Source organism: Sciurus carolinensis, chromosome 2 (assembly GCF_902686445.1).
Source record: "Sciurus carolinensis chromosome 2, mSciCar1.2, whole genome shotgun sequence".
Taxonomy (NCBI): Eukaryota; Metazoa; Chordata; class Mammalia; order Rodentia; family Sciuridae; genus Sciurus; species Sciurus carolinensis.
The window spans coordinates 186685267-186700285 of NC_062214.1; the positions used below are offsets into that span (position 1 = coordinate 186685267).

The window sequence follows — 15019 nt, forward strand, 5'->3', positions numbered from 1 at the left end:
TTATCAGAGGTCAAAGTTAAATGTGCACGCACCCCCGCTCCTTCCCTCGTGACTGGCATTTTAAATAGAGTTGCTTCAATTTCTTCTCTGGGGTGGGGTGGGGAGGGGAATGGGAGGGGAGATGGAGAAGCAGGGACCAAGGGGCTGGAAGGTTAAGTGAGGGGCTATGCTCAGTTTCAGCACTACTGGAGCCAGGGAGACTGGACAGCCTCTTCCTGATAGCCATAAAAGCCTGGAACTGGAGGATCCTGTAGCAATTGGCTAATTGACCATTTCTCAAGGTATGACTGTACCAGGCACTGACAGTTCTGTTAATGACTCCTTCCTATCCCACTTGATGTTCCATGTCCATCAAATAAGTCTGAGAAACTACATATTCTACTCACTTTTTGGAATGCCCATAATTGACTTTAGCATTTGGAAGTTTCTGTGAACTCCTATACTTAAAAAAATACCTTTTATAGCCAGGCATGGTGGTGTACCCCTGTAATTCCAGTGGCTCAGGAGGCTGAGACACGAGGATCACAAGTTCAAAGCCAACCTCAGCAACGGTAAGGTACTAAGCAATTTAGTGAGACCCTATCTCTAAATAAAAAATACAAAATAGGGCTGGGGATGTGGCTCAGTGGTTGAGTACCCCTTAGTTTAATCCCCAGTACCAAAAAAGAAAAAAAGAAAAAAAATTAAATTAAAAAATAAAAAATACCATTTATCATCTTTGACCAAGTATTCCCCAGCTTCCCTGACCAAGGCACCCTTTGCTCATCCAACTCTAATTCATGTATAGTGGTGCAACACACCAAATGTCTGTGTCCCTGCCTCTCAACTTCATGTGCTGAAGTCCTAATCACTAATGTGATGGCATCAGGAGGTGGAGCCTTTGGAAGGTAACTAGGTCACAAGGATGGAGCCCTCAGGAATTGAATTGGTGCCCTTGTAAAAGGGACCCCAGAGACCTCTCTTGCTTTTCCACCACATGAAGTAAGGACAGAGTAAAAAGTTCATCTGTGAACCAGGAAGTGGGTCCTCCCCAAACATGGAATCTATAGGTGCTTTGATTTTGGATTCTCATGCCTTCAGAACTGTTAAGAAGTAAATGTTTGTTGTTTAAATTCCCCTGACCTCATCACCCCTAGTCTATGGTATTTTTGTTTTAGAAGCTTGAATGAACTAACACTGACAGAAAATGAGTGATCTTATCTAAGTCTTATCACTGAACTTCATGAGAAAGAAGAAATTGAGGCCCAAGAAATGTGGTTGCCTTGCTAAAGTGCACAAGAGGCAGGGACTGAGTAGGGAGGATTCAGGTTCTTTTGATTCTTAACTCCTCACCACACCACCTCACAGAGAAATCTCCCTCTAATTCATCAGTGTACTTGTAATCCATGAGGCACTGTACCAGGCACTGACACAAAGAAACAGACCTGGCCTTGAGGAAGCTCATAAACAAGAGTTGGAGACCGATATGAACGTATGTCAATCACAGTACAAGATGAGGGAGACTCTGAGGAGACTTTTGTGAGAATCCAGAAGAAAGTGTGACCGACCTCTAAAGGGATTAGGAGTCAGAGAGGAGATGATGTAGGCTTGGGGCTTTGAAGAGTGCTACGGTGTGAATATTCCACACACTCATATGGAAATTTGCCATTTGTAATGTTATTAAGAAGCAGAACTTTTAAGAGGCGATTAGGCCAGGAGGGCTCTGCTCTTACAAATGGATTAAGTCATTAAGTGGAAGTGGGTTCAGTATAAAAGGATGAGTTTGGTCTCTTTCTCTTTCCATCTCTCTGTCTCCTGTCCTCTTGCCCTCAGCCATGAGGGAACAAAGTAGCAAGACCCTCATCAGATGCCAGCCCCTTGATCTTGACTTTTCTGTTCTCAGGGGTTTTGTTATAGTAACACAGATGGACTAAAAGAAAGGGGGACCAAGGAATATGCTGCAGAATATTAGTCTCTGCCTCAATCCTTTTCTGAGGAGTTCCCACCAAAGCTCCCTCTTGGGGTACTCTTTGCATAAATCACCATGCCAATACTTCAGGATTCTTTTAGCTGATTAGGCCACTTTGAACACCTGACTCTATAACGACAATCTAAAGGTTGGCCAGCACCCTAGAGGAGTGTCTGCAATGTACTGTTCAACAGAACCTGCTGCGGTGATGGGGATATTCTATTGTGCACTGTTCATTATGGTAGCCACTAACCACAAGTGGCTGATGGACTCTTGAAGTATGGCCACTGAATATGGCTATTCAGTGTGTTAGTCAGCTTTCCATTGTTGTGACAATATGCCTGAGAATAACAACTCAAAGGAGGAAAGGTGTGTTCTGACTCATGGTTTCAGAGGTTTTAGTCTTATGACCAACTCCATTGCTGTGGGAGCGAGGTGATAGCAGAGCATTATGGTGGAAAGGCATGGTGGAGGAAAGCGGCTCAGCTCATGGCTGCTGGGAAGGAGGGCGGGTGGGAATCCAAGGATATAATATATCTTCTCTACATCCTCTGTGACCTCCTTCCTCCAACTAGGCCTCACTGCCTTAAGTTTCCACCACCTCCCAATAATGCCATCAAATTATGAACCCATCAATGCATGCAAGTATTGAGGTCAGAACCCTTAGGATCCAGGCACCTCCAAACACTGCTGCACTGGGGACCAAGCCTTTAACACATGAAGCTTTGGGGGACATTTCAGATCTAAACCATACAGTGAGGAACTAAATTTTAAATTTTATTTTAACTTGTTGAAAATTAAATTTAACCTGGGTATGGTGTTGCATGACTGTAATTCCAGCAATTCAGGAGGCTGGAGGAAGATTGCAAGTTTGAGGTCAGCCCTGGCAACTTGGCAAGACCCTGTCTCAAAAATAAGGTTAAATAAAGGGACGGGGATGTAGCTCAGAGGTTGAGTCCCCTGGATTCACATTAACTTTCTAAATCAAACTAATTCCTGGGTAATATCATAATGACCATGCTGGTTTTCCAAGGCTAAAACTCAGTCCCAAGCTGAGGCTGAGCTGCCATGACAGCAGGGAGAGCAATGGTGAGTTGATCTCAAGACACAGGTGTGCTCCATTCATGAACAGGCCTTTTCTGACCTGCCACAGGCAAACCTAGGAGCTGCACCTTAGGAGTGTATTGCTCTTTACAGTTTTCTCAGTGCTGTAAGGAATTATCAAGTTCAAAAGAAATATAAAGGGCTTCCTTTTCAATAGGTCCAAAGCTACAGGATTTCTTTCCTTGAAATGTATATTGAAAATGTACAATAGAAAGCTGGGATTTTTTTCTTATTTTTTGAATGCTCTTAAAATGTAATTCAAAAGTGGTACTTTAAACTATATGAAGTCTCTTCTTTGTCAGAAACCAATCCAAATCATATAATAGGTTGTGAATAAACTTCCCTACACCAAAGGCCTGACCCCAGTAGGGCACCCTTCAATGCTCAGAGAGTTCTCTAAAGGTACCATAAAGTGGTGATCTATAAAGATTTTTTTTCATTAATGCATGTCATAATATTATTTTGAGAGGTTCTGTACTCCCTTTGCATATTTTTCCCTTGGCATATTTTTAATTGACAAACCTTTTAAAATTTAAATAGTGGTAATTAATATAATTTCCACCATACAGTGGAAAATTAAAAAAAAAACTTTAAATTTTAGAACAGTTTTGGATTGACAGAAGTTTTGTGAAGACAGTACAGGGAATTCCTATGTACCATATACTGAGCTTCCCTTATTGTTACTATTTTATATTAGTGTAGTACATTTGCTACAGTTGATGAACTCTGATCAGTATCTCACTATTAACTGAAGTCCACATTTTATTCAGATTTCCTGGGTTGTTACCCAATGTTCTTTTCCTGTTTCAGGATGTCATCCAGGTTATTAGATGACATTTAGTCACCAAGACTCCTTACCCTCCTCTTGGCGTTTCTCAGGCTTGCTTTGTTTTTGGTGACCTTGACAATTTTGAACAGTACTGCTCAGGTATGTTATAGAATATCCAATCACTTTGTGGAGGACATCTCTTGGCTGCTTCTAGTTTTTGACAATTAAGAATAAAGCTATTATAAACATTCACATGCACGTTTTTGTGTGGACATAAGTTTTCAAATCAGTTGGGTAAAATACCTAGGTGTTTGATCATTGGATCATGTGGTAAGGCTATGTTTAGCTTTGTAAAAAACTGCCAAACTGTCTTCCAAAGTGGCTGAGCCATTTTGCATCTTGCAAAGAATGAGAGCAGAAATTATCCAAGTGACAGAGAGAGAAAAAAGAAGAGGAGAAATATGAAAAGAAGAAGAACAGAGGATGAGAGACATGGCAGATAATATCACTGACAATTCAAGATATGTGCCATTGCAGTCTGATGAGGACAATCTCCTCAAGAATGTGGTAAAAGATGTAGTTGAAGAGATAATGGCCAGGAAGTTTCCATGTGTGATTAAAGACATAAAGGGTCCTGGAGTTTCAGTTTCCATCTGTCGTAAGGGGGGAAGTTCTGCTAATATGTTTAAATATCAGCCAAGAGGAGGGTCAGATTGAATTTTACATGGTCCAATGATTGTAATTCTATTTATGGATGTGATAAGGAGAAAAGGAAGGAAGGAAGGGAGGAAGGGGAAAGGAAAGGAAAGGAAAGGAAAGGAAAGGAAAGGAAAGGAAAGGAAAGGAAAGGAAAGGAAAGGAAAGGAAAGGAAAGGAAAGGAAAGAAAGGAAGAAAGGAAGGGAAGGAGAGTGGGCATGCGGGTGGGGAAAGGTGGAGGGAGGGGCAGCCTGCTTCCCAGGGTCAGTCCAATACCAGTAGCAATAGGGAAAGCTTGGTAAAGAAATTGATTCAAGCACCATCTCTGACACATTTGACCTTAGAAAAGTCATTTAAAATAAAGCCTGGCTTCCTTATTTAAAATAAGAAAGATGTCCAAACCTGACTTCTACCTTACAATGACTGTTGCTATGACAATACATGTAATATATTTCCAGCCTCTTGGTCAAAATTTTCTCTATAAATTCAATATTATTGGAATTGCTCTTTCTGAAGTCACATACTTTAGCCAATTTAGCAGTTCTGCTCTCCTTTGAGTCCCCCCCCCCGCCAAGAATCAGTAAACCACAAAATAGGGAGCATATTTGAATTTCAGCTTGTTTTCATATAAATTAATCTGCATTTTCTCTGAAGTTAGAACAGTGTTCTTTATTATTCACATTCTGAGTAGTTTATCAATGTAATCTAAGAGGAATTTAAATTGGGCACTCTATATTTCAAGTGTTAAACTGTGTAGGCTACTTTTCAATGCATGTGACGAATCTGTTTTAAATTTGTTTTGTAAGAAAGGTCACTTTGTGAGGCACTACCTCTAAGACCACTAAATTCCGATCTCTGTGTGTGTGTGCATATGTGTGGTTTTATTTTTAACTGCCTAATACTGCAATTTACAAACAAATCTCTCAAATGTTACAAGCTAAGAAAGAGGAAAGTAACAAATTGTTTTGATCAATCCTAAGTCACAAGTCTGTAAGTACAGTGTGCATGTCAAGTAGAACTACACTATTTTGAATTCATAGACCTGAGTATTGCCCAGTGAGACACACACCTATTCAAAGATGCTGCCATGGTTCAGAGCTTTTCTGGAACTTGTTCTTTGAATAGTACCTTTAGAGTCTGCAGCACATGTTAATCTTTATCTTTTGAAGTTCCATTAATAATCCAATGTGATTTTGGTTAGCTTTTGGTGATGCATGAGATGGGAATTAATTTTTAATATCTATTATGTGCTAGATACTTGAACTGGGTTAGCCAATGAATCTGGGCACACTCATTTGGGTTAAAAACAAAGTGCAACTATAAAACACAGGCCAATGTCATGGGCGAGAAGGCGAGGTCTGTCTTAGTCAGGTGTGAATCACCACCCTGACATTGCTTACGCATCCCCATCGCTTGCCCAGATCAAGTTCCTTAGACTGAGACTGATTCCTCATTTATAAAAAAGAATGGCTAATATATATCTTAACAGATTCAAGAATAAATACAACACACAAAATACCAAGTAACTTAGTCCTCCTTGTCCACGACAAGGTGGCAGCTATGAGGAACAAATATTAGGGTGGAGGTGGTCCAATAGCCTTTTTCAATAAGTCTTTAACAGTTGCATTTTCTCATTATCAGATATGCACTCTAAGAATGTTATTTTTTAATTTGGGGTGAAGATCCATGTCACTTTGGTGATCTGAGGTAAAGGATGTGTATATGTGTGCTTCCCCCCTTACTACAAATGGTCATGGGATGGTGCGGCAGAGGGAGTTATGAACAATGAAACTGAAAATATAAATTGATACCACATGATAGGGGGCTCTGAATGGCACATTACAGGTTCAGACATTATCCAACAGAAAAGGTGGCCACTGAAAGCTTTTGAGCAGAGAGAAAGTAATTTTGTCAGTGCTTTGGGAACATCAGTGACATACCAGACTAAAATTTCTTGACAGCAGTGCCTGCTTCTTATTTACCTGTCCATCTTTTACTCATCTTTATGTGAATAAAGAGGAAGATGAAGAAATGGATGGAAGGATAGGATGGGGAGTGAGGACATGGGCAGAAAGACCAGGATGGAATGGAAGAAGATGTCATGAATGTTTTACAGAGACAAGCTCAACAGGATTCAGTGACAGGAGGGATGTCAGAGTTACGAAGATGGGGGAGATTTGACAAGACCCGGAGTCAGCTGGGTTAGATGACAGGGTGGGAATCGGCATGGGAGGTTATCATTAACAGAAATAGCAAACACACGATAGGAAAACAATTTTGAAAATTAGGGGAGCCCTGATTTTAGTTCAGTAAGGTGGAAATGTCCAATGGGCTAATGAAAACACGGGTCTGGAGCTGAGCGGAGGTAAAGATCAGAGGTAAGATGTGCTGTGTAGTCATACAACGGAAATCTTGGCAGTGGATGAAACTGTCCTTGGAGGATGTGTTGGTCAAGAAGATTGGCCACTTATAGGACTTTGGACCTGCTTATGAAATGGTTTTAGGGCAGGAAGCTGAAAAAGATGGCAGCAAAAAATTGGGTACAGAAATACCACAAGAGACCCATGTCAGGGAGGCCAAGAGTGGATTCCCGAGGTGCAGTTGTGAGCTCAGATGCAGGGGAAGGGACAGTGCAATGAGGTCCGTAGAGGCTGGAGGGTGTGGGCCATCAGTAGCTCACTGGTGATCTAGCTGAGGGCTGTTGAGACAGGGAAGACTGGAGCCGGTTGCAGTGAGAGGTCAGGTGAAGGTGGGGTTGGAAGAGGGAAGTCAGCTGTCTCTTCCACTGCTGCTTCTGTCTCTTTAGAGTTGCCCCTTAAATGTTAATGTCACCTAGGACTCTGTCCTTGGCTTATGCTCACCACAGTGAGGGTTCTCTTGGTTTCGTATAACAGAAAGAAACTCCAGCTGGCTTGAGCAGAAAAATTTATTGGAAGGATACAGAGTTACCTCAGAGGACCCAACGGGTTATGACTGGATCCTGTGCACAAGTCTGACCAGAAACCAGGCACCACAGGCTGCTCTGTCTCCTTTCTGTCTCGCTCCCCTCTTGGTGTCTTTTTTTTTTTTTTCTCTGCTCTCATTGTGAAAACAGCTGCCTTTGTTTCCCAGGCCGTGTGGGACAAACACCACCATGTGCTCCTGAGCCACAGTCCCCACTCAGGAGCCCTCACATACTCTCACTCTGTGTCCTCCAAGGGCAGGGGCTGAGTTGACCAGTTGGAATAGATGCCCACCCTTGGGCCATCAACTGAAGTCAGACCAAGAATGTCACATGGCACAGGCAGGATCATGTGAACTGAGGACACAAATAGGGTCTGGGACCTGGAAGTGAGATACTGGGAGAAGAGCTCACTGGATGATGATGTGGTTTGGGCCTAGGACAAGCAATAAGGACAGGAAGGTGACATGAGCAGCTTCTCATTCTCCCTCTTCTTCTGTCTTTGCTCTGAGAGCCTGGATCCTCCTAAGGAGCAAATCCAAGGGGTATTCTCCCTTCCAGAAGAGGCCTCAGTTACATTGTCTTTCCCTAATAAAGAAAACCGAATGGCTGCCCAGATATTATCAACTTCCCCTCTCTTAGGACCAGCCCCGGATATACCTGCTGAGTCACTACTGGCTATGTCCATAGCCCTGGTGTGAACCAGAGTGGACTGATGCAGGGGGCCAACCAGAGCCTCTTTCTGGGGTCTCTGGACTTGGAACTGGATGGATCATAGGCTGATTCCTTTCTAGAATGGTGTGAGGCTGTCAGGAACTATGGGAGCAAGGTAGGGTCTGGAGATGTGGGTGATGTTGGGTCTGGTCACCTAGAAACCCAGCTGCATCCTGTCCTGTCCCTGTTGGTTCCATAAGCTAGGCCAGTGTTTTCTAGTAAATTCCCTTATAGTCTAGACTAGTTTGGGAAGTTTTCTTTCATTAAGAACAAAAAGAGTCTTGACTAGTCCAGGGTCAAGGGAGTTGCCCAAGAGCTTTTCCCAACCTGGCCTTTTGCCTCCCTTTCCCTTGTTATGTGTCCTGGAAGAAATGAGGTCCAGAGAGTGCCTATAGCACAAGGCTGTGGAATTCTGGCAATTACTGAAATGATGGCACTTTGCTAGCATGTTTTAACTTTTTCCTATTTTAGAAATCTAAAAATCTATGTAATTTATGTTTTGAGATCAGGATAAATGACTCAATTATTCAATTTGTGATGAAAATACTTGCTGAACAAAATTCTACCCAAAGTCAGAAAGACTTTTTCTTTGACTGGGACAATTTGTACAAAAACATATGTGCTACTCAATGATTCCATTGATCCATTTTGTTTTTGAAATAATATTTCATTTGTACTGCTTGATGATTTTCAATATTTCTTCATTTTAGGTAAAGTTTGGCTTATTAATTTTTGAATAAGTCTTGTTTTTAACAAACTTTCAATTTTTGGAATGATTTTTGATTCATAGAAAATTTGAGAAAATGGTAGAGTTCCCACACACCCTCACCCAGTTTCCCATTACTAACATTTTATGAGTTTGATACATTTATCACTACTAATGAACTGACATCAACACATTAATAGTGGCTAAAGTCCATACTTGACTTGTTTTTACCTAATGTCCTTGTTCCATTCCAGGACCCCATGCAGAATACCAAATTACCCTCAGCTGTCATGCTTCCTTAGGCTTCTCTGGATTATCACAATTTAAAACTCTATTAAGGTTATCCACAAATAATTGTATGAGAATGAAACTTGTTTAATGTTTCTGTTTTATGAATCTACATTTTACCTGAACTTTAATTATTTAATACTTTAAAAATATGAATTATTTTTAAGAATATGAATTATTTGTTTTACAAATGTTATTAATGTAGTGAATTCTAGGAACAAATAAAATATTAGTATTGATACCGATGTTTCTGAATTATTTTAAATAAATGCTGTATGTCCAGTGTTGCAGGTTTTGCTCCAGGATGACATCCCTGGAGCCCAGGGGGATGGGAGGGCATGGAGACTGAACCCAGGGTGGCTGAGGCTCTGGGTGCAGGGCAGAACCACCGGAACCAGAAGCATATAACTGGGGCAACTGGGCAACCCAGATTTTGCTTCTCTGTATCAGGAAGCCCAGGCTCAGGCCACCCAAAGAGCATCTAAGAACACATCTTTAGTCCCCAGGACCCTTGGTGTGTGCTCTTCTCCCTGCGCATGATGTGGGACAGGACCACCTTGTGGAAGCCCCATCTGGTGTGCCTTGCGCAGCCAGCACCAGTGCAGTGATGATTTGGACTCTGGGTACATTAACTTGGAGACGTCTGACATCTTTGTTTTCCTACTGCCTCACTCAGTGCTTGGAACACAGTAGGCAAGGGGGACGCATTGATGCAATTACTCATTCAACCAAAGTGCAATGAATGAAGGCAACGGGCACCACTGGTGGGGAAAAGCTGCCCACTGCCACCTTAGGAGCTGACAGGAACCAGGGACCTGGTGGTGGTGAGAACTGGGTGTGGAGCAAGTGCGTGGAACATGGCGACCTGCAGTGTGGAGTGGCAAGGGGGCGGGGGATGGCTGAGTGGCAGGGCCCAGCGGCACCTGACTCAGGGCTGCTAGGCACATTGAGAGAGACTGGTACTCCCCACCTCTGGGACTCTGGGACCAAGTATGTTATCAGCATCCAAAAACTATGATCAAGAGTTTAATCACAAGTATGCAGATCACAGAGTCACTAGGCCAAGGTCTGTTTGACCTTTAAATACGTTACAATTTATAGCTCTCCCCAGAATTGCCAAAAGTAGATCTCGACGACTGGGCTTCGTTTTGTCCATTCTTCATAGCATATTCGAAGTCTCTAAAGCTGATGTGACCATCTGAGTCTTGATCTACTTCCCTGGAAAATGAAATGAAAAGTTATTTACACAGAATTCTCATCACACCTTTGCATCAAGAGCACATTAGAATCTTCTTTTCTTTGTGTGCCTGTATGAGACAGGAACCTATTTTATCTACATGAAGGCTAAGATTGATGCCTATGTTTTTTCTTACACTGATAATACCTAAGGTGGGGAGGAAAGAAAAAGTATTTATTAAAACCTACAGAAATAATCTATTCAAACTATTTAAAGGAATGAAGCCAAATGTACAGGTTATACAAGAAAAGGGGGAATAACTGCTTTTCTAGTTGTCCTGTACAGACCTTTCTGTGATATGCAGAAAAAACCCTCACATGCGTTATATAGACATGTGACAAACAAATAAAAGATAAGGGAAACATTTTGGGAACAAAAAATGCCAGGAACAGACAGACATCCCACAGAGCACTGCCTTCACCTTGCGTTACTCAATGAATCTGCACCAGTGCTGAGATGGGTCCGTTTTACAGAAGGAGACATTGAGCCTTAAGCAGGCTCTTCAGCTTTCTCGGGATCACCCCATCAGGAAGCAGCAGCATTGGAACTCAGACTTAAAGCCAGGGCTCCATCCTCCATCCCACATGGCTTTCCTGCATGAAGGGGTCATCCCAGGGAGAAGCTTCCAACACAGCAACCATACCGCCAGGGCTCCATTTATGGCCTTGGAAACACTGCCAAGTCCTCAAACACCCCAGAGCTTCTCTGACTCCTGTGAAGAGTGATGAAGAAGGGCAGCTCTGGGTGGTTGACTGAGGGTGTGCGTTGCCTCAGTGGGGTTGGGACTGCTGAGACAGGGGCCTGGCTTCCTGAACTGCTGTCAGAGAACCGTGCCCATTCCTCATGGTTAAGAACGCATGTCAGAGGGACAAAATCACAGTGCGAGTAACACATCCAAACTGTCACCAATACTCCAGCAGTTTCATTACAAAGTGTGTTTGAAAGGATAACTGAGTGGTGGTCACAGACCCTCCTGGGGGGTGTTCTGAGCTAATGTGTTGCCTGCCTTCTGTGGTTGATGCAAATTATATTTTGTTGAAACAACAAACAGTATCAACCATGACACAGGACTTTTTAGAGGAAAGACTGGCCCAAGCCAGAGAGCCACTAATCACTGTAATAGTTTTTAAAGCAGACTTTTAAAATATTGAATTCTAAAATAAACTTTCTGAATATTTCATGCCAAAGTCTCTGAAGTCTATAATGGTTCTGGATAGAGTGATGATAATTTTTCATTCTTTTGAAGTAGAGAAAAATCCCCACTTCCCTGCCCCAGGGCAAAACCATGTTGCAGTGTGTAAGTCTAAAATGACTGCAGACTGCAGAGCCCATTATTCTTGTTACTTCTTTGGTGAAATATACATGACGATTTCATGCTGTATAGCACCAAAAGCACAATGTCAGATCTCTTCTAAGGGATTAGAAATAATCAGTATCACACATTACTGACTACAGAATATAAATCATCCCTTTTATAAAATTAGATAATTGAAGATCTTAATATTGCCTAAGCATTTCTTCTCAAGGAATTGGATTAGATAAATGGTCTTTTTTTCTTTCCACTCTGAACTGGTATGGGGAAACTATAAATCTCAGAGGGTAAAGTGAATAACCTAGAAAAGTAATATTTAGAATAAACTGCTTCTGATAATATTTTTGTGTATGTTTTTATTCACTTATTGAGATATTGAATGCTAATAGAGAAAGGAATCCTTTTGCCTAATTTTCTCAGTAAATAACCTTTGCAGTCATTATATTAACTTTCAAAAAAAATTTTTTTTGCTGTCTTTGCTAAAACTTCCCATCACAAAATGGGCACAGTATAATCAACAAGTACTAAGAGGGGAGGGTCCACTCATTATTTTATTCACATAATAAAAGGAGGGGCCTCCTATTTCTATGTACAAGACAGGGCAAAAGAATTTATGCCTCCGACTTCTCTTCAAACATGAGCAGATCTGGTCATCTCCCGAGAGTGAAGAGGAAATTCAAGTTCCAGAGCTGTAATTTTTAAAGCTAAAATACTTCTTCTCTTTTAACAGACAGAATTATTCGGAAGAAGGAAGATTTCACAGCACCCACACTCAAATTGCTGTGTGACGAGGAACAGCTGTGGCTGGTGGGTAGCGGTGGTGGTGTGCAAGGAGAGGAAGAAAGTGCCTTTAAGGAAAAAGACGCAGTCTCGCTGCTGCTGTCGGCAGCATCCCACCCTAGTTCCGAAACCCAGAGGAGTTGTTTGGGCATCACCAGCATACGTCCTGCGCTAAAATATTCTGCCACCCCGCACCCAGACTCATGATGAGCCCCGGAGGGCAAGCCCCTCTGTTCCCTGTATCTCCTCACCTCTCGGCACAGAGCAGGCAGTGAATGAATGAATTTGTGGGACAGTGAATCTGGGGAAACAGGTGACAGCATTTCGGAAACCCTCCCAGGAGGTGCTGGGGATTCAAGAGACTGTATCGTTGCTATCTACTGAGTCCAAAGTGCCAGCGAAATAAAAACAGAAGCAGCCACCTCGCAGTCGCCACTGAGGGACCCATGGAGAGGTCAACTACGGTCTGTATGCTCAGGCACATTCTGCACACGCAGACGGGGTACAAGAGACAGACTTGGGAAAATGAGTTGCCGAATTGGGCGATGGATGAAGAAGCCCTGGAATGTCAGACTGAACAGCAGAGAGCTGAAAGGCAGAGGCGGAACCAGAGCTGAACGCTGCCTGTGGTCAAGGACCAGACTCTGCAATGAGCCCAGGGACTGCTCTTTGACTAGGTATATGGACATGGATGCAGAACACATCCAGGCTTATGCTTCAGAACTGGTGTTTCAAATGAAAGCATATAGAGATGGAGAGGAAAAATAAATGGCTATTAACAATAACAATTGCTTTCTAAAAATGTAGGTCCAGTTAAATTAAAAAATTTTGGTTTGTTTTTTAGATACATAAAGGAGATCTGGAATTGATTTTAGGAGTAGGGACCCCAAAGAGCTGATGTACCTCTGTGTAACTTAGTATGAAACTTGGAGCCTGGGAGGAGGGGGATGGGAAGCGGGACAAGATGTCAGGAGTGAGGAAGACCAGCTGCTCAGGGCTCTGGCGATCAAGAGCCTTTGACTAACTGCTGCACCTACCAGGTGCTTCTATGTCGTTTGTGTTGCCGTTATGACCTCATTGCTATCTTTACCAAGGGTGACAGGCATATTCCCTTGGAGACAAGGTGAACTTGGGGGTGTCTGCGTTGAGGCAGGAGCTGAGGATGGAATTAGGAGATGAGTTTTGTCTGGTAGATGCAGGAGAGGGCCAGAAAATGGGAGAGGAAGCATTATCCATCAGCTGAATTAACTCACAGAAATAAGGACTCAGGGTCACAAGGTCTCTAAAAATTTGTAAGAATCTTGGAAAGCTGAATGGGGGTCCAGGTAGTACTCTCTGAACTCTGGAGGGCAGGAAGGCCTCCAGAGACACTGGGAAGCGTGGAGAATTTCAGGCAGGATCAGAGAGTCCATTCCAACAGTTCTCAGATCTGTTAAAATACAAACATGTCCTCATTCATTATTATTAAAGAGTGGTTATATTACTTTCATCTGCATGAGCTTTGGTGTTTTTCTCTTTTACAGCCTGATCTGTTGAGCAAGGTTGCTCTCAGCTTTTGGTGACGCTTGTGGGCTTCGCCAGCCCAGAAAGACTAGCTGCTTCTCTGATCAGAGGCTACAGGGCCTAACCCTGGAGGAGCCTGGGTTTCACTCTGCTGAAGCCAGGCCACAGTGTCACCCTACTGCAGTCTAAGGGGAAACGTGGGGTTCTTTTTTTAAATTAAAAAAAATGTAAATAGTTCTTCTCTAAAGTAGTAACTGTTTCTTGTAGGAAATATTTACACTGGCACAATTTCTAAAATGTTCTGCAAGTACTTATTTCTTGAAAAATATTTTTTGTTGTAAAATCACTTGAGAATGATCTATGGACAAGTCTCCAAAGCCAGATTTCAGACTGGAGAACTGGCTTTTACCCAAGTTACTTTTTAAAATATGAAGGAAAGAAAGAGAGGATGGTTTATAGATTTTATTACATTGGACTAGTCTCTATTAATATGAAGACTGAGAAAGTGACATCTTCAATTGGAAACAAGAATATAAGCTGGTATTTACATCACAATTCAGTCTTATAAATCTATATTCATTTGGGCAGAGGTTGAGGCTAGATGCTAAACAATGAAGATGGTGGGGTTATGGGCATTTCTGTCTTAAAATATTCTTTAATATTAAATATTTTCTTTCTTTTTAGTCTGACTTTTCCAATCAAGGGATCTTATTTCATACAGTGTAAATTATCCTTGACTAAAGCAGGGCTTCTCAATCTCAGCCCCACCGACATTTCTTTTTTTAAAAAATTTAATCTTTATTTTACTTATTTGTTTTTATGTGTTGTTAAGGATCGAACCCAGTGCCTTACCCATGCGAGGCAAGCGCTCTACCACTGAGCTACAACTCCAGTCCCCCACTGACATTTTGGGCCAAATAATGCTACAGCAGCAAGGGGGCTGTCCTGGACGTCACAGGACATGTAGGAGCGTCCCTGGCCTCTACCCACTAGAGGTCAGTAGCACCCTCCTCCACGCCC

At 42.3% G+C, this 15019-nt stretch overlaps 1 protein-coding gene across 2 annotated transcripts in view; it reads right to left on the minus strand.

The window, feature by feature from the left end:
• Positions 1-7482: 7482 nt before the first annotated feature.
• The window catches only part of Efcab11 (EF-hand calcium binding domain 11), a 163787-nt gene continuing 156250 nt past the window's right edge, over positions 7483-15019 (minus strand). The window contains exon 6 of one of the 2 annotated variants that reach the window (XM_047540092.1): positions 7483-10385. In XM_047540092.1, the coding sequence (XP_047396048.1) occupies positions 10256-10385 (130 nt within the window). In that variant the 3' untranslated portion in view covers positions 7483-10255. The remainder of the gene's footprint in view (positions 10386-15019) is intronic. The other variant, XM_047540094.1, reaches the window with a different exon arrangement.